The sequence below is a fragment of the Mesoplodon bidens genome, assembly GCF_964165515.1.
Source record: "Mesoplodon bidens genome assembly, chromosome: 9".
NCBI lineage: Eukaryota > Metazoa > Chordata > Mammalia > Artiodactyla > Ziphiidae > Mesoplodon > Mesoplodon bidens.
Window position 1 is genome coordinate 19715279 of NC_138166.1, and position 20484 is coordinate 19735762.

At 42.9% G+C, this 20484-nt stretch overlaps 1 protein-coding gene across 3 annotated transcripts in view; it reads left to right on the forward strand.

Moving 5' to 3' along the window:
- HECW1 (HECT, C2 and WW domain containing E3 ubiquitin protein ligase 1) overlaps window positions 1-20484 on the forward strand; it is a gene marked incomplete at both ends in the record, with an annotated part of 546121 nt that overhangs the window by 306953 nt on the left and 218684 nt on the right. For all 3 annotated transcript variants that reach the window (XM_081244601.1, XM_081244600.1, XM_081244602.1), the window contains one exon: window positions 1000-1107. In XM_081244601.1, coding sequence (XP_081100727.1) covers window positions 1000-1107 — 108 coding nt within the window. The remainder of the gene's footprint in view (window positions 1-999; window positions 1108-20484) is intronic.

Below are 20484 nucleotides of genomic sequence, written 5' to 3' on the forward strand. Positions count from 1 at the left end.
CTCGGGCCTTGGACACCCCATGGGGGCCTTGCTCCACTCTTCACACACACACCCTCCATCACCACCCTGGCAGCGCCTTCTCATCCCTCAGCTCTCCCCTGACCCCCTGTTGGCCTTTCTACTTGTAGCTTCTTGTCAGAGCAGTCCGTTCTTTTCCTTCCTCTCCCCTCTTACAAGTTGTAATAATGCACTTATTTCTTTACTTAGTGTTTAAAGTCCGTGTCCTCAGTTGTTTGTGGTTTTAGTTCAGAAAGGTTTTGCCCAACACCGTGGCCCCTGTACCTTCCCAGCGTGGCAGATGGTTGGATCTCGATAAGTGTCTGTTGAATGAACAGATGAATGCATGGCTGCATGAAGGATGGATGGATAAATTCATGGATGGCCCCCAAGTGTTGGATGTTGATGGGTGTCCATACCAGAGAAGAGATCATATAGGATGGAGCCCATGAGAACAGGGCCCCAGATAGAAAGTACAATTGGATGTTTTCTTTATACCTCATTCTCACACCCAAATAGGGACCAGTTAATGAAAGGTTTAGGAGGGAGATTTTCACACTGAGATTCCCCACGTGTTAGAGCTATTCAAAAGTGAAATGAGTGAACTCCCTGGCGGTCCAGCAGTTAAGACTCTTGAGCTTCCACTGCAGGGGGCTTGGGTTCGATCCCTGGTTGGGGAACTAAGATCCCACATGCTGCGCAGTGCAGGCAAATAAAGAAAAAAAAGAGAAATGAACTGCTGTAGCAGCAATTTTTTCTGTTTCTGGAGGTGTTCAAGAACCAGTTAGATGATCACGTGCCAGGAGTGTTGAGGAGAGGGGAAGAGATTCCTGCATTAAAATTCTAAAATTAGAATTCTCTGATTCTATGATTCCTGGTGCTTTCTCTTCTGTTGAGCTGGAGGTGGCATTAATATCCTTTGCTCTTTTATTATTTTTTTCTAAATCTGCTGTTAGCTGATGTGTTTCTCTACTCTGCTTTCTTTCTTTCCTGGGAATATAGATGAGGTCTTGTCGGAAAACTTTCTGGACTATAAGAACCGTGGAGTCACTGGTTCTCATCGGGGCCAGATCATCTGGAAGATTGATGCCAGCTCTTACTTTGTGGAGCGTGAGTACCTTTCCCATTCCTGTTGCTCGGGATGAAGCGGAATTCAACTGCTTTTTTCTTGTGCTGCATTGCCTCACTTAGAAATGTGCCATATGTAAAAGATGTGGATTGAATGAGGTGCTTAAAAGACAGTGAGTAGTGAGCTGTAGAGCAGTTGGGTAACAGCCATCCACACCAGCCCGTGGCCCTTAACTTTCTCTCCCTGGCTCCTCCAGGCACTTTCCAACTTTGTGATGCTTGTCCCTTCTGTATCCTGTTGTCCAGTTTGGGCTTTGCTTAACCCAGTTCTTCAAGGCTTCTTGTTCCCCAGTGTGTTGGGGAATTCCTCGGGATGGGAATGATACATTACTACCACCAATCTGCTTCTTTCATTCCTGATCTACTGACATTTCTGGATGTATAAACTCATCATCATGTATCTTATTTTATAGTTTCTAAAATTTTCCGCTCTCTTTGAAAATAAGTCATTTTTGCAGTTATGGAAGGAATTTTTCATAGGTCCCATACTGGTGCATGAGGAAATATATACATGGGCCTCATATTTGCCACCCAAAGGAATGCACGGACTACCTATAATGTACCCTTTCCCCTCCCACATGGGTACTGGAGAGTGCCAAGTGCACAAATCCCTTCATGCATTTTCTGGTTCATAGCAGGTATTCATTCAGCATAACACTTCTGAAAGGAAATGGAATAGTCTATTGTTCCAGCTGCCTGGTTCTCAGAGGAAATGACACATGGCCAGGAACCTAAAGTTGTCTATTTTTTAAAAAATATTTTATTTATTTGTTTATTTATTTGGCTGCATCGGGTCTTTAGTCGTGGAACGCGAGATCTTTTGTGGCGGCACGCGGGCTTCTCTCTAGTTGTGGTGCGCAGGTTCCAGAGCATGCAGGCTAAGTAGTAGTTGCGGCACGTGGGCTCTTTAGTTGTGACATGCAGGCTGAAGAGCTCGTGGGCTTAGTTGCCCCGTGGCATGTGGGATCTGACCAGGGCTTGAACCCATGTCCCCCGCATTGGAAGGCGGATTCTTAACCACTGGACCACCAGGGAAGTTCCCCTAAAGTTGTCTATTATCATTTGACTTGTAGCTCACGAAAAACTATCCTCTAGCATGTTTTGCTCCCATTCTTTTCCAGATGAAAACTCTCATTTTCATTCACTTAATAAACATTTTATAAGACCTACTGTACTCCAAAGAATAGAGATTGGAGATGAAAGCCTCAGTGTCTGTCCTCTACTTATGGTGTCTCTGCTCTGGGAAATGACACAAATGCCCCTTGTTTTGCAGTCGCACATGCAGAATGAGTAGACAGTCAGGAGGTTTGATACTACCAGATGTAGAGGCGACAAGACTTTATGTTATGTGGTTGCTGACCCTTGACTTTGCGTTAAGCATGATGAAACTCCCAACAAGAGAGTTCCTTTTCCTTAATACTTACCTCCCCAACTCTGGCTCTTCTGCACTCTAATCCATCCTGCATGCTGATCCCAGACAAAATGCCTTAAACGCAATCCTGCTACCATGTGCCCCCAAGCCTCATGGCTGCGCTTTCATGCTACATCAGCTGAAACCTCTCTGCCCAGCTGCCAAACCCCAACAAAACTCACCACATCCCTCAACCCTACTTCTCCATCCTCCCCAGCAGGCCCTCCTTTGCCCTAGTCATGCCAGCATCTTCCCCTATCCCACAGATGGCATCATTTATCATAAAGAACATGGCCAGGCTTGATATGGGGATAAAGAGATGGGCTCCAGCTAGTGGTACATAATATGACTTCCCAAATGCCAGTAAGAACAAAAGAGGTGAAAACTTGCAGTAGCGATTAATATTAGACATAATTGTTGACTGTATGCCCCAGTCTACACTGGAAGTTCAGTGGGAGAGTCCTTCCTTACTACATACCCATTTTGTTCTTTTGGGTTTTAACTAAATGAGAAATAGACATAATTCAGGGTCATAATACAGTATCAGCTGAAAATGGTGCAGGCATAAACACACCTTGAAGGTTTTTTTTATCTTTTTAGAGTCAAGGAAATAAGTATTAAGGATAATATGAAATCTCATGACTCTGTCTTCATTCTGCATGAGCCAATGTGAAAAAGTGGGATTTGTGTGTAAATTAATCTAGCACTAGTACCACTCCTTTCAAGGCAGTTCTCCAAGATTTCTGGAACATATAGAGCATTTCCTGTACATTCAGCTCAAATAACAAGCCATTTAACATAATTATCTTCATGAGCAGTATGAAGACACACTTTAAATATCATTAGACAGGTATTATAATGTAAAATCAGCTCTGTAAAATACATAAAATGTTGTCATAATTGAGTGAGTGTATTCAAAGTTGGTGAAGTTCCAACGTCCTAGAATAAACAGATAGTTGGCTAAGTCATAGTCAAAATAACTAAAAGGGGCTTCCCTGGTGGCGCAGCGGTTGAGAGTCCGCCTGCCGATGCAGGGGACACGGGTTCGTGCCCCGGTCCGGGAGGATCCCACATGCCGCGGAGCAGCTGGGCCCGTGAGCCATGGCCGCTGAACCTGCGCGTCCGGAGCCTGTGTTCCGCAACGGGAGAGGCCACAACAGTGAGAGGCCCGCATACCGCAAAAAAAAAAACCAAAAACTAAAAGTTCAGCGCTTTAGAAAACTGACATGTTTTAAAGTGCAAACTGGAGAAGATCCCACTCCACAATATACCTCTTGGACTAGCGATACCTCAGTACTTTTGGAAAATGGATGAATTTCCATTTTGCAAATGTATCAAATGAATGAATAATACACTAAGAATGTATTTCTGTACAAATGTAACAATTTGTCAAAAAGTAAAAATTCATTGAGACAAAGCTTAATTGAGTTTGCAAATGATTGGACTGTGGACTCAGGGCACACAAAAAAATCAGATAAATTAAAACAATAGTGAATTATAGGAGTCTGAATGCATTAAAACTGTGTATAATGCTTTTGAGTCTGAATGCATTAAAACTATATAATATGCTATAAAAATTTATATTTTTAATGTGAAATAATTTGCATTTTCAAACCTGTTTGATAGAACAAGTACCAAATTAAAGAACAGCAAGAGACTGGATGTACAGAATGTTCTAATGTAGCTATCAAAGTGTATGCAAATCAAAGCATCAAAGATCCTCTTGCTATAGTACAAAAATGCAGAATTCAGGCCATTATCCAGAAGGTTAGAGAAGTTTGTTACGAATCACAAATAAGCTCTTCACGGTCTCTAGGTAGTAATAAACACATTAATCTAATTGGTAAATTAGATGTTCTTAAAATAAAAATAAGTTTATAAACTTTGAACATTAAATATTGAAGTACAACAGAAGGGCATTCTAAGTGGGAGTTAAAATAATAAATGAGGTTTTGTTTTGGTTTTTCCATTTTTCTCTTTATTTTTACCTTTTATTACTTCCTTTTATGAAAATAGAGGTATATCACTGATTGCCTGGGATCTATTCTAATAGCACATTTCTTTCAGAGTTATGATTCAATTTAGAATTAGGTAATTGCTATTGATTTATATGATTTTTTAAAGGTCTGATTAAATCAGATTTTGAAAGTACCCCCAAATTAGAAACATTCAAAACAGATACTTTCTGTATTCTCCAAGGAGCTACAAGCATGATAAAATACAAAAGAAAATAACTCCTGACTCGCTTCCTATAGTCCCTGCATAATTTCTCCCTGGAGGGCATTTGGCTATTTGACTATAGTAATAATTGCTGTAATATAAGAACTGTAAAGATGCAAATTTTAACACTGACAAAAGAAAGAACTAGTGAAATTTTAGCTTTACCTATCCTGACAAAATCTTACAATGTTGTATCGTTATAGTAACTCAAATGTTATATTCTAATATGTGCAGTTGGGCTCAGCGGGCCAGTCTCAAGACTTCAGGAGCTACCACAGTCTTTGTTGACTGTGTGCTCCCAAAGCAAACTTATGGTTACCAGGGGGTAAGTGGGGGGGAGGGATAAATTAGGACATTGGGACTGACATCTACACACTACTACCTATGAAATAGATAACTAATAAGGACCTACTGTATAGCACAGGGAACTCTACTCAATACTCTGTAATGGCCTATATGGGAAAAGAATCTAAAAAAGAGAGGATATATGTACATGTATAACTGATTCACTTTGCTGTACACCTGAAACTAACACAACATTGTAAATCAACTATACTCCAATAAAAGTTAAAAAAGAAAGAAGTCCTTCAGAATCAGGGCTTGCCTTGCAGAGAGGTATTGATTTTGCCTGGAAGGTATCTTTATTTTGGTCTCTGGCCCGGACCTGTTACGTGTAGGTCCCTGTTCATTGTCACTCCCCATTGCTAGCAGGAACAGTAGAGTAGTGGGTCTGGAAGGCCAACTGATTACGGCCAAGAGAATTTCTCCCAAAGGGACCTCCTTTCTCTACCCACCCTTGTGTCAAGTCATGTAATCACAGTCATGATCGCAGCCTTCTCACAGCTGCCCAGGCATAAACCAGAAATCTGCAGTCATTTCGACTGCTCTGTTTTGCCATGGCTTCCTGCCCACTCTGTACCACTGGTCGTGCATCGCCTGCAGCTCAGACCCTCAGGTTCAGCCCCTTCCCCATCTCTTCCCTCGCTTCCAGATTCACACCCTGACTGCTACCTGCTCTGATTTCATCACTCCCTGCATTTGTCAGAAGAGCAAACCTCAAACCCCTTCTCAGTACATCATTTCCCAATCCTTTTCCATCGCGTCCTCCCAAATTAAAAAATAAAACACAGTGGCCCCTGATTACACATAACAGCAAATCTAAGCACCTAGTCCTGCTGTAAGTTTTTTTTTAATTTTTATTTTATATTAGAGTATAGTTGATTAACAAAGTTTTTAACAACACCCCTTGAGAGTGGCAAGGTGAAATATACACAGGTCAGGGGGCAGAGTTTGCCTCCTTTCCCCACCCTTCAGCAGGTGGCTTCCCAGTGAGAGGCCTGTGGGCTCAGTATCTACCTGGTGTGGCCCTTGGACTCCAAGGCTCTGTTTCTTCATCTCTAAAAGGAAGTTAATGTACAATCCCCACCGGTGACCCTGTGAAGACTGAGAAAGCACACGTGAAGGGCCAGGCACGTGTCTGGTACAGCCAGGTGTGTGGTATAATGAGAAGGCTTTGAATTAGGGATTGCAGTGCATTTCTCCTCTGGGAATGGACATGGTGGTGTCTTGGTGACAGCCGTGAACTGAATGGCTTATTCTGGGAGTTTCCTGTGGGGAAATCCTTTGCAGGATTTTTTTTTTGCAAAAAAAAAAAATCCTTTACAACTCCTTTTTGCAAATCCTTTTGCAAATCCTTTGCAAAAATCCTTTGCAACTCCAAAGTTGGAGACGGATGGGCACTGAAGGAAAGCAAGGCTCCAGGAGAACTAGCTGACTCCCCTGGTTAGCACTTTTGGCTGGTGCTTTCTCCTCTGCAGCAATGCGGCAGAGCCAGGACAAGCCGTGCTAGAGCCAGAAGGCCACCCAGATCTGCCCAGAGCAGCCGCAGGGATCCCATCACGTCAACAATCCAGATGGTTCAGGTGACACGTTGGTATAGCTTTTTATTTGAATCTGGACATATTTCCACCAGGACTGCTCTGGTTTTAGAACTGGTATGGCTAAGAACTGCACTGTGGGCTGCCATTTTCAATCACTGTTTTGTTCTTTCCGAGAAGCTATGTCTCCTCTTGTACTGCAATAAATGTTTGAGTCATAGGCTCTGTGAAAGTCTACTTGGAGAGACTAAATTGTAAATGTGTATCATAATCTTATGACAATCATACCACTTCACAAAGGTGTTCCTTTAGGAACAAGTGCGCCTCCATAAATATTTGCATGATAATGGCTATTTTATTATTATGCCATCTTAATTTTACTATAGAATTCCCTGGAAGCCATGACTACCCCCATTGCTTATCCAGGTTCACACTATCCTAAAGGGAAACCATGGTCAAAATTGCACTCTACACAATCATAAAGTAATTTCAGTATTGCTTCTGTTCTTACTTGTCTTTCTTAAATCTTGAGAAAAGAGTCTACAGTTCACAGCAACACTCCTAAAATGCATTTCCTCTTTCACCTGTGTCCTTTTGCCACATAATTCCCCTGGTGTTCCTCCCCGCTAAACTTCTCCATAAACCTTCCTCACCACATGTCGGTTTTCTTCCTTCTTTATTTCCAGCACATTTTGCTTTAAAAGCCTAAATGAAGTAATATTGCTAGAGAGAAGCCTCCTGGAATGGTAGAAGGAGGAACCCAAGCCACCAAATACACAATCACTCACACTTTAGCAGACCAGAGTGAAATGGTTGGAAATATTCATACAGTAATAATGTCTGGGCTGCCAGAGGCCAACATAAAGGTGCAGTGGTTCTGACTGAAAGGGACCAATGAGACAATGGGAGTGTGGCAGTGGGAGGGCAGGGGTCCAGGTGGGAAGACAGGACATAGGAATGAGGGGACACACACAGCAGGCTCATCCTCAGTTCACCCAAGGTGAGGAGCCCAACTGTTGTGTGAAACCATCTCTTACTAGGTCAAATAGTCCATTACATCTGGGGCATCAAAATGCATCTTTAGTCCATAGATTAAATATCAGACCATTAAAGAGTGACTAAGCATTGTTACAGAAAACAGCTAGAAAGATACAACCAAATCATTCAGTTCAGATTTGCAGCAATATAGATAGAGCTGACTTCTAGTTTGATGTGTGTCAGATTCTCCCAATGAGATGAAACCTCTAAATCAGCACAGATAAAGGGTCAAAGGCCTAATAACCCAAACTGAGACTTTTCTACATTTACCTTGAGTTTCCATTTCAGTAAGAGAACATACAGCCTCACCTGCCTCTCTGAAGCCTACAGTGCTGGAGGCCTGCTGGGGACTGTGCTGGTCTCCAGGGACTCTGATCTAGAGGTGAAGGCTTGGTCCCTGCCCGCCAAGGCTCTCACACTGCAGGACGGGGGACAAGCACCTCCTTCTTTTTGTCCTGTGTCAGTGAAGGGGACCACCAAACCTGGCTTTGGGGCCCAGAGTTGATCACCACCCACGGATAAGAGGAGCCAGTAGGTGGACTTGGCCAGTGGGAAGGAAGGACTGGCATTGGGGGCCAAGAGGTAGAGAGATCATTCTAGGCAAGGAACAGCACTTGCAAAGGCATGAAGGCATGCAGAAGTGAGAGTTGAGGGTGGAGTCCTGAGAAAAAGGAAGAGAAGGAGAAGGAGGAGGAAGGGATAGAGGTTGAGGAAGAGAGGTCATTGAGTGTGGAGGGTTAAGTATGGCCACAGATTCCTTGGCATTCCTCTCATCAAGAGGCCCGGTCCATGTCCCCTCCCCTTGGGCCTGGGAGGGCTCTGTGACCCTGCCCTGGTTTCCATGCTGAAGTGATGCTGTGCAGCTTCCAGGCCAGGTTTTCAGAGACTGGTAACTCCCACTTCCTATCTCTTAGAACACTCGCTCTTGGAGCCCTGAGACAGCTGTGCTTTCACAGTGGCCATGTGAAAGTTTGCATGGAGATAGCTGCTCCAGCCATCCCCACCCAGGGTATAGCAGAGGGCCAGCCCAGCTGTTACCCATGGCAACAGCATGCAAGACAACAAGGGAAAGCTGCCCAGCTGACCCCAGTCACCCCACAGAACTTTGAGAGATGATAATACAGAGATGTTACGTTTGGGGTTTGATTGTTACACAGCAGTAGTAACTGTAGCATCAGGGGATCCAGATGAACAGGGCCATGGAAGTCAAAGGTGGGGAAGCTATCAAAGGGAGCATCGTCAACAGGACCTGGTGAGTGCCATCAGAGAACTCACGGGACATGTGGCCTAGCATTGCATGGCGGAGGGTTGGCACATGGGGCTTGTGGTGATGTTTGCCAAAAAAAATAATTTAAGGAGCTGATGAGAAAGACTGCAGGCTGAAGAGTTAGAATGGCCAGTTCAGATTGATCCTGGTCTGGGCCATGAAAGTCCCTAGTCCCAGGAAACCTCTCACACAGGAATGGTGAGGGCCCCCCAGTAAATCTGTGTCTATAGAGAAGAGGCAAAGTGTGTGAAGCATCCTCCAGGACGGGTGGCTGTGAGAGTGACTCTGAGGGGGCAGTATGAGAAACAGAATGGAGATGGGCTTGAACACGTGTAAGGACTGAATGCAATGAGCCTACAAGTGCTCTCCTTTATTTAGGATATCCTTGTGTCCACTTCTTGGCAAGGATCTTATATCCTTTTAAAATCTTTTTTTATTTTTATACAAGTTTTGAAGGTTACTTTCCATTTGCAGTTATTACAAAATATTGGCAATATTCCCCCTGTTATACAATACATCCCTGAACCTATCTTACACCCTATAGTTTGTACTTCCCACATCTCACCCCTATATTGCCCCTGCCACTGGTAACCACTAGTTTCTTCTCTATATCTGTGAGTCTGCTTTTTTTGTTATATTCACTAGTTTGTTGTATTTTTTAGATTCCACATATAAGTGATACAATACGGTATTTATCTTTCTCTGTCTGACTTATTTCACTTAGCATAATGCCCTCCTTGTCCATCCATGTTGCTGCAAATGGCAAAATTTTATTCTTTTTTATAGCTGAGTAATAATCTATTGTGCATGTATATATATATGTATACCACAGCTTCTTTATCCATTCATCTGTTGATGGACACTTAGGTTGTTTCCATGTCTTGGCTATTGTAAGTAATGCTGCTAAGAACATTGGGGTGCATGTATCTTTTGAATTAGTATCTTTTTCTTTTTCAGATATATACCTAGGAGTGGAATTTCTGGGTCTTATAGTAGTTCTGTTTTTAGTTTTTTGAGAAACCTCCATACTGTTTTCCACAGTGGCTGCACCATTTTACATTCCCACCAACAGTGTACAAGGGTTCCCTTTTCTCCACATCCTTGCCAACATTTGTTATTTGTAGACTTTTTGATGATAGCCATTCTGACAGGTGTGAAGTGATATCTCACTGTGGTTTTGATTTGTATTTCCCTGATGATTAGCAATGTTGAGCATATTTTCATGTGCCTGTTGGCCATCTGCATTTCTTCTTTGGAAAACTGTCTATTCCATTCTTCTGCCTGTTTTTTAATCAGATTGTTTGGGCTTTTTTGATGTTGAGTTGTATGAGCTGTTTAGATATGTTGTATATTAATCCCTTTTCAGTCATAGCATTTGCAAATATTTTCCCCCATTCAGTAGGTTGTCTTTTTGTTTTATCAATGGTTTCCTTTGCTATGCAAACCTAATTAAGTTTAATTAGGTCCCATTTGTTTATTTTTGCTTTTGTTTCCACTACTTTAGGAGATGGATCCAAAAAAATACTGCTGTGATTTATGTCAGAGTGTTCTGCCTATGTTTTCCTCTAGGTTTTACAGTATCCAGTCTTACATTTAAGTCTTTAATCCATTTTGAGTTTATTTTCATATATGGTGTTAGAGAATGTTCTAATTTTATTCTTTCACATGTAGCTGTCCAGTTTTCCCAGCACCATTTATTAGCTGCCTTTTCTCCATTGTATATTCTTGCCTCCTTTGTTGTTGATTAACTGACGTGGGTTTATTTCTGGGCTTTCTATCCTGTTCCATTGATCTATGTGTCTGTTTTTGTGCCAGTACCATATGTTTTGACTACTGTAGCTTTGTAGTATAGTCTGAATACAGCCTTTTATTTTATGCTGATAAGAGCACCATGAGCTGGGTGCCATCACCATTGCATTTGAGGAGAAAACAGTCTCAGAGACATGGTAGTCTTTGTGGCAGGTGGTGGAGCTGAGATTTAAACCAGGCTTATCTGCTTGTGCTCGTCAGCCCAAGAGAAGGGTCTATGGGCATGCTGGAGATGCAGGACACAGAAGGGACGTTTAACGAACTGAGGCCCATGAGGAGTTGGAAGGAACAGGATGCAGAGAACAGTTAAGGAGTCCAACCTTTCCTGGAAGCCCTTGACCCACTATGGACTGCCAGTCTGAAGTGTGGGTGGGGCAGGATGGGGACAGAAGAGAGGGAAGGAAAAAACTGTGTTATGCTATGGTGCCCCTTTTCCTAATCAGAAGGGAAAGAAGACGACACAGGAAGAACTCAGGAGTTATTTTCACTTATACAGACGTGGTGGAGTCAAATTAGAACTCTACAGAACAGTTTCTCTCCATCCCCCTCAAAGCCACTCAATACATAGAATGAATCTCTTTTGCTGTAAGTTGCAGACACATGGAGCTAGAAACAACCAGGGCTGCAGAGGCCCTCCATATCTCTGCCTCCAGAGAGGGCTTCAGCAAGATAAGGAGGGAGTATTGTGCCCATTTTAATCTCCATGAGACGAGGACAAAAGCTCTCTCATAAAGGCCTGTGGCAGGCCAGGGCAGACAGAGGCCAAATTGGCAGGAGAGTATGTGGGGCAGACAAGAGAAACTGACCTAACTAAGATGCCGTGTCTGGACCTACAGCCAGGTATCTGAAGGGCATAGCAAGCTCATTGCCATATGTCCAATTAGACACAGCAGATGGGAATGAGGTGGCTGCAGCCATCCCAGGAGGGTGGCCTGTGCTTGTCCCTGGGGAATCTGTGCGTGGCTCACAAGATCCCACACCTGGGCTGTCATTTGGGGTAAGGCTGCTGTCCTGAATAGAGGAATAATAATAGTAATAGCAGCAACTAAATATCTCTGAGCTCTCCCAATGTGCCAGGTACCATGCTGAGTGCCTCATACATCTTGCCCCATTTGATCTTCATGAAAACCCTAGGTGGTAGGGTTTTTTTTCCCCTTTTTTGATAAGGAATCTGAGGTCCAGGAAGATAAATGCAACTGGTCTAAGATTCACAAGTAACAAACAAATGGTGGGGTCAGGACTTGAACCCAGGCAGTCTGACCTCTGAGCCTGCTCTTTAGCCACCATGATGTCCTGATAAGACTAAAGTTGGCCAGAAGGGTCCCCACCACTAAGGTGGAGATTCGGTGCAGAGTTCTGATCCCATGGAGGGCTGGATACCAGGTAATACATTAGATAGAATTCTGAAGTTGGAGTCAGGGCTGGGGGCTTTCCTCCTGGAGTGATTGGCAAGGAAATTATCTGGGCATCAAAGTGGGAACCCATTTGTCACTGGGCTAGCAAATCCTTAACTAGAGGAAGAAAAGTCAAGATGGTTAACATGGCCTTCCTCCCCTCCAGATGATTCTGAGTGGGGGGCTCCATAGTCCCCACCATAAAGAGCTGTGAGAAAGTCAAACTAGAAGACAGAAGCTATCCAAGGTTTCAGTCACTTCCTCCCACACAAATCCAGAATCTCCTTTATTTCAATGTATTTGTTATATGTGTATAAATCCAATTTGTGTACACATTTTTAGCAGTATTACTTATTCCCTCTAGAAACTTTGAGGAAAGTATCAAACATCATAATTTCAGCAAAAATAACATTTTTAAAGATTTTTGTTGTTGCTGGTAGCATCTCCCCTTAGAGGGTCTTAGTAAGTATTTATTCAGTTAATGAATGAATGAATGAAGCTAGTGCTCAAAATACCTGTGCAGGAAGCAGGAGACTTGTGCTCAAGGGCTACAACCGTCATGTCTTATCCTTCTCACCGATGGCCCCTGAGCCGTCAGGACAAAGAGACAGAGAAACACAGATGGAGGGCAGAAGCCAGGAGGTCTCTGGTCAGACCCACAGCAAGAGGGTACCACAAAGAGAACAGAGTCAACTAACCTACCCAGCTTCCTGGAGTATGGAGGTGGCAGAGAGGTACCACCTTTCAAAGCAGAGGACTCTGCTCTCTAGTGAACACAGCCCAGTCCACACTGGAAATCTCACCAAACACTGTAGCACCTCCTCCCTTGATTCGGGCCCAGGAACTGGATGCTAGAAGAGCCGTGGGAAGGGGGAATCTTCCCTTTTTCCACTTAATTCTTCTCTTTTGACCCCCTGAGCCTTTCAGCCAAGTCTTTGGTCATGCACAGCTGCAGAGTTCTTGGTGAGGACAGAGAGCCACAGAGGTCAGGGTGGTCCTGCCTGCACACCGTGTGGACCTTCCCGGACACTCATCACTGCCCCCATACGTACCTGGAGCCAGTTCAGAGGTCACCCCCAGGAGTCTCTGACATTAGCCAAGATAGGTCTCTAGTCAACTCCAAGGCCATTTTCAAATGATGACAGCTATACTGTCTACACCAGCTTTGGACAGCCAGGAAAGAGTTCAGAATCCAAATAATATGGAAAAAGTGAAAACTCCTCACAAATTCTCATGTATCACACTTGCCCAAAATTCCAGAGTTGATATGGTACCCAAGAATACTGTGAAACCCACCAACACCCACAAAATCGAGAAGATGCAAGCAATGCCTCATCCATTGCAGCAGCTGCTAATCTAAGCCATGTTTCCCTCTTTCCAAGCAAAACCAGAGTCTGCAGCAGCACCTGGTCCGTATTTATGCCCACATTGCTATTGCCAGCTGTTACTGGAGGGAAGAGGGCAGACAAAACGCAGAAAGGAAAAAGGAGCCAATTGTCTTTAACCTTCACCAGAATGAATGCCAGTTTCTCCCAGGTTGCTCAAGGCCAATGAGCTGAAAATCCAAACCAGAGAACTCGTCTAATAAGTGGGGAATTGTGTCTTATGCTTCCATCTCCTTGGGAAAAAATAGAGTTATAAGTACTGCACCCTCTACCAGAGAATGACATATAGGAAACACTCCTACTTTTATACAAAATCTATAAATTTGAGCCCATAGACTTAAAACCTTTTCATGGGACTCCTATTCCTTATATTTAAAACCTGTTAGTCTCTTTCTCTCTCCATGAATAGTTACCCTTTGAAAACTAGATATTTATTTTACAGTGTGAGTTTTCTGTAACAGAGAACACAAATTTCTAGTGAAAACTAAACCTTTAAGGCCTGGCTGAGCCTTTAACAAAGGAAAAGATAAGTAGTAAAAGAATATGAAATATTTTTCAGAGGGGGAAGAGTGGATTATGTCAAACTTAAAAAAATAATAATAATAGAAGGGAAACAGTAAAAAGAGTATGGGAACATGGAAAAGAAATGATAGTTAAAATAACCTACGATTACACTTCATCCTTTTCACTAGCCTAATCATCGGCAGTTCCCAAATTGGAGAAAAATACAGGCAAACTCAATGTTAAGAAACATCAAGACCAGTTAAATGGAAGTCCTGGGTACTTGACACAGATGAAGTGACCACAGTGACCTTACAACAGTACAAAGCAAATGCTTACAAGGGTTGGACTCTTGAAAGAAGATCCAGCCCGCTCTCCGGGATGGAGATGGGCAAGACTTCCTTCCGTCTCCATCTTTTTTTTTTTTTAATTGCCTAAGTATTTTATCTTTATTTCATTTTATTTATTTTTTTATTAGTTTCTGCTTTATAACAAAGTGAATCAGTCATACATATACATCTGTTCCCACATCCCTTCCCTCATGCATCTCCCTCCCTCCCACCCTCCCCATCCCACCCCTCCAGGCCGTCTCCATCTTTCGGCTCCAGCTCAGCTCCCGGCTGGACCTCCGGTGGGGTTTCCGGTTGCGCAGCCCCTGCAGCGCCCTCTGTCGGTAGGTCCCCGGAGGCCAAGCGAAGAGCAGCAGGAAGAGCATCCTCAGCGTGCTGCTGACACCGGCTGCGGCTGGACAACAGGCAGGAACATGGAACTCAGCAAAGAGATCAGGAAAGGTGTCCTGAGAGCCCTCATACGAAACACGGGAGGATGATACGAAGCTTATAGGACGCTCCAAGTTGTCAGTGGGCACCAAGCTAAACTGAGTGCATGATGGGAATAATTTCATAAAGCCTTGTTCTTGTACCTAGAGGAAGGGTAGAAGCGAGTAAGTGGTAGAGTCAGTACCATACAAGCAACAGCCTGAATTTGGTGCGCAGAGGGTCGTCTATCACCTCTTCCACCTCCACACACTTTCCTCCAGGACGGTTCTTGGTCATCTGGTATAGACACATCACTGAGCCTACCCAGAAAAAGATACTGAAATTTCCAGTTCAGCTGAGTGGCCTACACATTCTAGACAGAAAGGGAGCCCCTGCCAGCTGAACAAAGGCAGCACCGTTGACCTGCGTTGATAGTTCCCAGGTTTTACAGGATGGCATCTGTGCCTCCTTCATCACTTTCTTGTCTAACAGCCCTGACACTAACCTGCCCAGTCAAAGCATCTCATGTCTGCAGACCCTTCCCGGTTGACCTCCACAAATCAGCCAAATATTCAAGATCAGTGCCTCCACTCAGACATGGTTTTTTTCCCAAGAGGCAACAATTCCAGTAAACTCCAAACCTGCAAATGTTTTGTTTTTTTTTTCATGAAACCCACACCAATGGAGTGCAGCGTTCCTTTTTCGGAAAAGGAACTTGCTTGTTGTAAAGGCTGCTTTTTTGGTGTCAGAGATCCCTTAGAGGGACCCAGCATCCAGTTAGTGTATCCCAGGTCAGAATTGTTGACCTGAAACAAATAGACTGCCAGATATTTCTGCAGCAAAGATCATTTATTCAGGATCAGCAGAGAATTGTACCCACAGTTCAGGGTCTGCAACCACGGTGGGCCACTTGCAAGTCCCCCTACAGCAAGGGCAGGAGAACACTTTTATAGAGAGGATAAGGATGTCAGAAGGGCTCTAGTAAACAAAGAGTCCATGGCTTTTCATTGGCTGAGTCCTTGCCAGGAAAGAAGAGGAGGCTTTCTTCTTCCTGTTGGGCTCTGCTATCACCACAGGGCGAGACAGCTCCCCTTTCTGGTTTCCTAACTCTATTTAATGTAGATTTCTGTTTATTAATTTTTTATAGAATCAACTGCAGCTGAGAAAAGCAGCAGCCAATCCGATATGCAGCATGCCAGATGGCCTAGCATTTTTATATGTGCTTTGAGTTACCAAGTTCTACGTGCCAGGAAGCCAAAATGGTGGGTGGGTGGGTGCTCTCGGGGCCCAGAACTACAGGTTTGAGTGTTCCCAGGCTGAAAAATTCTCCCCATAGAAAACTATGGTCATTCAGCCCCATCTGCAGCTGACCACGTTAGTCCCAACTGAGCATCAAATTGTGAGAAACTTTAAGGATGTCTCCTAGATTCCAAGGGAAAACTGGGCAGGGAGAAAAGAGAGGCACCCTGAGAGGAAAGGGGGAATCCAGGTAAGAGCAGTTTTTTCCCACTAGGATGGACTCCTATACTTCTTGCCAAGGAAGCCTACCCTTGAGGATTTCACCTTGTCATGCAGCCCATTCGCGTGATTAAAGCATGGTTGCCTGCTACATAACTCCAGGAGAGCCATTTCCGTAGACTTCTGTGTGAATGGTGCCCTTGGAGTTGGTAACACATCAGCCCTGTTAATAAGGTCACAGGAATGTCTGGTGACCACATATCAGAAATTATACCCTGCCTCGTACTACCATTCCTAAGACCTGTGTGTGGCCAAGGATATACCTGGTTAGCCCAAAGGGTTACTGGAACCCTCCCAGCCTCCTGAACAGCCATGAGTTTGAGCTCTGCCCTTCTTTACCATGAAATTGTGTTGCATCTCATGCTCCAATATCATGAAACCTGTTCATCAGTTACATCTTCTAAAATAGCCACCTGACATTCATTTGTGGCTCTCACTTCCATCCAGTTTTAAAAGGTGATATTCAAAATCCTCTCCCTGACTATAAAGGGTTCATTTAAAAGTCATGCTGAGATTGCATCCCCCCTCCACCCCACACTCTCAAAACCCTACTCTTCATACATCAGACCGACCCCCCAGTATATCCTCACACTTCTTGGCACCCAATCTGGAAAAGGTTGGCTAATACCTAACAAAAGTATGTACTTCCCAGAAACACCTCTGGAACACCCACTAGCAAGTCAAGAGCTGACTCAAGACATAAGTAATCAGCACAGGATATGGGGAAGGGTCTCCGTATGGCCCTCTGCCTTCATGCTAGGGGCCATACTTTCTACCTTCTGGAGCTCTTCAGTATGGTAGTCTGTCAGTCTACAGCCTTCTCGTTTGTGTCCTATCTCAGTTCCAGGCAACTCAGTCCTCCACCGTCTGACCAGCCATAACCCTCCCCTCCACTTGGACTGAAATGCAGAGACCCACCCCAGTAAGCCAGGATTTGGGACAAAAATATATGTCAGAGAAGGCACTTGACATTGCAGTCTGTATTTGGCCTTGGAGTATCTGTTGGGAACACCTACCTCAGCCTGAATGGCCCAGGGCAGCTCCGAGACAGCTCAGCCCACTCCATCCAGGAGGGAGGACTGCTAAGAGTGCCAGCAGCTGTGCAATACTCCTGTTTCATTTCACATACACATTAATCCTCTACGCTTCACTGGGCAGGGATTTTAAGTTTTATTAGTCTTTTCAACGAACCAACTTTTGGTTTTCTTGATCTTCTATATATGTTTTCTGTTTAATTACTTTCTGCTCTTACTTTTATTTTTTATTATTTCCTTCCTTCTACTTTCCTTGGGTTTAATTTGTCCTTTTTCTAACTTCTTGAGATGGATTCTTAGCTCATTGGTTTGGGGCTATTCTTCTTCTCTGTGTATGCATGTAAGGCTGTAAGTTTTCCCCTTAGCAGTTTGTTTGTTTGGTCTTGCTTTGTTTTGGTAAAATCCTAAGTGAAGCACAAAACACACATAGAAAAGGGCATAAATTTAAATGCAGAGTTTAGGGATTTTCAGAAAGTGAACACATCCATGTACACAGCACCCAAATCAAGAAGCAGAGCCTAATTCACATGTCAACCTGTTCTGTTTGCCTCCTTCCTTCTCTCTGGGATCATTTTCCTCCTAACAGAAAGAGCTCACTTTTAGTATTGCTTTTAGTGAAAACTTACTGGTGATAAATCCTCTCCATTTTTGTTTGTCTGAAAACATCACTATTTCACTTTCACTTCTGAGCAATGATTTCACGAGATACAGAGAATTCTAGGTTAGCTGTTCTTTTCTTCAGCACTTAGGAATGTCATTTCTCTGTCTTCTGAAAAATCAAGTTTAGTGTTTTTGTCTTTCCTTTGAAGATAATGTAGATTTGGGTTTTTTGTTTTTTGTTTTTTTGTTTGATTTTTGCTCTGATGCTTTTAAGACTTTTCCCTTAGCCTTTGGATTTCAGGAGTTTAACTACGATATGCTTACAAGTGATTCTTGTTTTTATCCAGGCTTGAAAATAAGTTATTGTCTCCTCAAAAGTTGCCTTTGCCCTACTCATTCCACTGTGTCCCTTACTCTCTCCTCTGTACTTTCCATCCTCTTTTCTCTCTCTTTCTTCAATCTGGATATTTTCAATCAACCTATGCTCCACTTTACTAACCCTCTTTCTGCTGTATCTGATCTGCAGCGAACCCCATGTATGGAGTTCTTAACTTCAACTCTTCGGTTTTTCAATAATTAAATCCCCATTTGATTCTTTTCTGTTGGTTCTAATTTTCTGGCAAAGTCTGCACTTCATTTCTGCATGTATAAATCATAGTTTCATTCAGGTCTTTGTCTAATGACTTCAGTATCAGGATCCTAGTTCCATTTTCTTTCTTGCTTTTGGTCATTTGCTTCTGTCTCTTATCATACTTGGTAATTTTCAGTTGCCATAAACTGGGTGTGGAATACTGTAGATACTTTGGCGATGGCATCTTCCCTCAGAAGATTTTGCTCTTCCCTCAGTGAGGTTGTTGGGGTGCTGGTGGCCTTGACCCCATAAGAGGATGAGCTTAGTGGAGTGCAGTCCAGTCTTGGTAAGCCTCAGTCTTCCTTTAGCTTGCCCTCTTTCTAGAGATCCCTCTCCAGGTCTTTCATGGAGAGCCGAGGGTTTTCACCTGGGACCCTTCCCTGACTCTACTTGCCAGGTCTCCTCAGTACCAAGAGACAGAAGATTTCGGCTCACTTTTCAGATGTTTTCATGATGCAAGATTCAGCAAATGTCTGAGGGGAAACCAGCTGGCTACTTGAGGTCTCAGGTCCTTCACTCTGGCCCCAGAGGGCCACAGCAGCTCTGCCAGTTTCCCTGCCACCAGGGCAAAGGGACTGCAGGTAATCAGCTCATCTCACCAGTACTCCCTCGACTAGAATTTGTGGTCCTTGTTGCTTCCATTATTCTGCAGTGCTTTAAATATTTTGTTTTTAAAAAAGCTTATCTAGTTGGCAGCAGAAGCATTAATCTGCTACAATTACTCTATCCTAGCAGGAAGAGGAAGGCTCTAATTGCCTTTTAGCAAACACTCCATATGTGGTGATCCCAGAGAACAGAAACACTGTCTAGGGGGTGATAATAACCAGCACTGAAATAGAAAACAAAAAGCATTTATTGGATTGTTTTTGAGTTTGGATTTGGCCTTGTAACACCCAAAATAAGTACTTCCCATAAAGTAAAGTTCTAGCATCATTTCACATAATGATTCATTTTCATCAATCTCCCACGTTTGCTGTGGTACCATATTTGAAGCATTAACATAGGATTTATGCTGCTGTTCTAAATAGGAAATTAGTCAAATAATATACAGTTCTTGATATTAAAAAGATGTACCAGTTAACACAATTGAAAAAAGTTACAATTAACCATTTTTCATTCAAATAATCATAAGTTAACTATTAGAGAAACGTGACTTTATCACATGGCAATTTTTATGTTAGGCAAATGTGGAATACCTAAAGATGCAAATATCTTCTCTGCTCATTCAAAATTTGTGACTTTATTTTCTTCACTTATTTTCCAATTTTGTACAAAGTGAATGTAATTAGTCCATAATACAGCTTTCTATATCATTTCTGGAAGTGCAAATCCAAGTAAGATTATATCTTTACCAAATTACAAAACTTTGACAAATCAATATGATATGCTCTAATCTAATAAGGTGACTTTTTTCTGTTAGAGTCATATATTACTTTAATGAGAATTTTACTACAAAAGATATCATCTGAGAACCAAATAGAAACACCATGTCTTTCAGGGCTGTTTATAGGAGAGAAAAGTTTTTTTGGTAAAACTTAATATGGCTTATACACTTAAATAATGCTCTTCTTTTGAATGAGGTATTGGATTCAAGTTGCTGAGATTAAATGTAACAGAACAAACATGTGTAAAAGGTGACTGCTTCATTTTGGATTTGGTCTAAAACCAGGGCCCCCTGTGTGAGGAGCTTTAAAACTCTACCTTAATGAGATCCAGCAGGCAATATCAACCTTAAATTAAAATACCTTTCCAATGTTATATCTTTACATATGTAGTAGAATCTGCAATGTCAGATGCCTTGTCAATGCACTGACAAGTGCATTCCATTTGTTAAGAAGCCCTTCACCCTTCCTTTTGTCTTGATCAAAAGTCACAGCCTTTCTCTAAGCTGCTTATTTCTTAAAACCCATTTAATT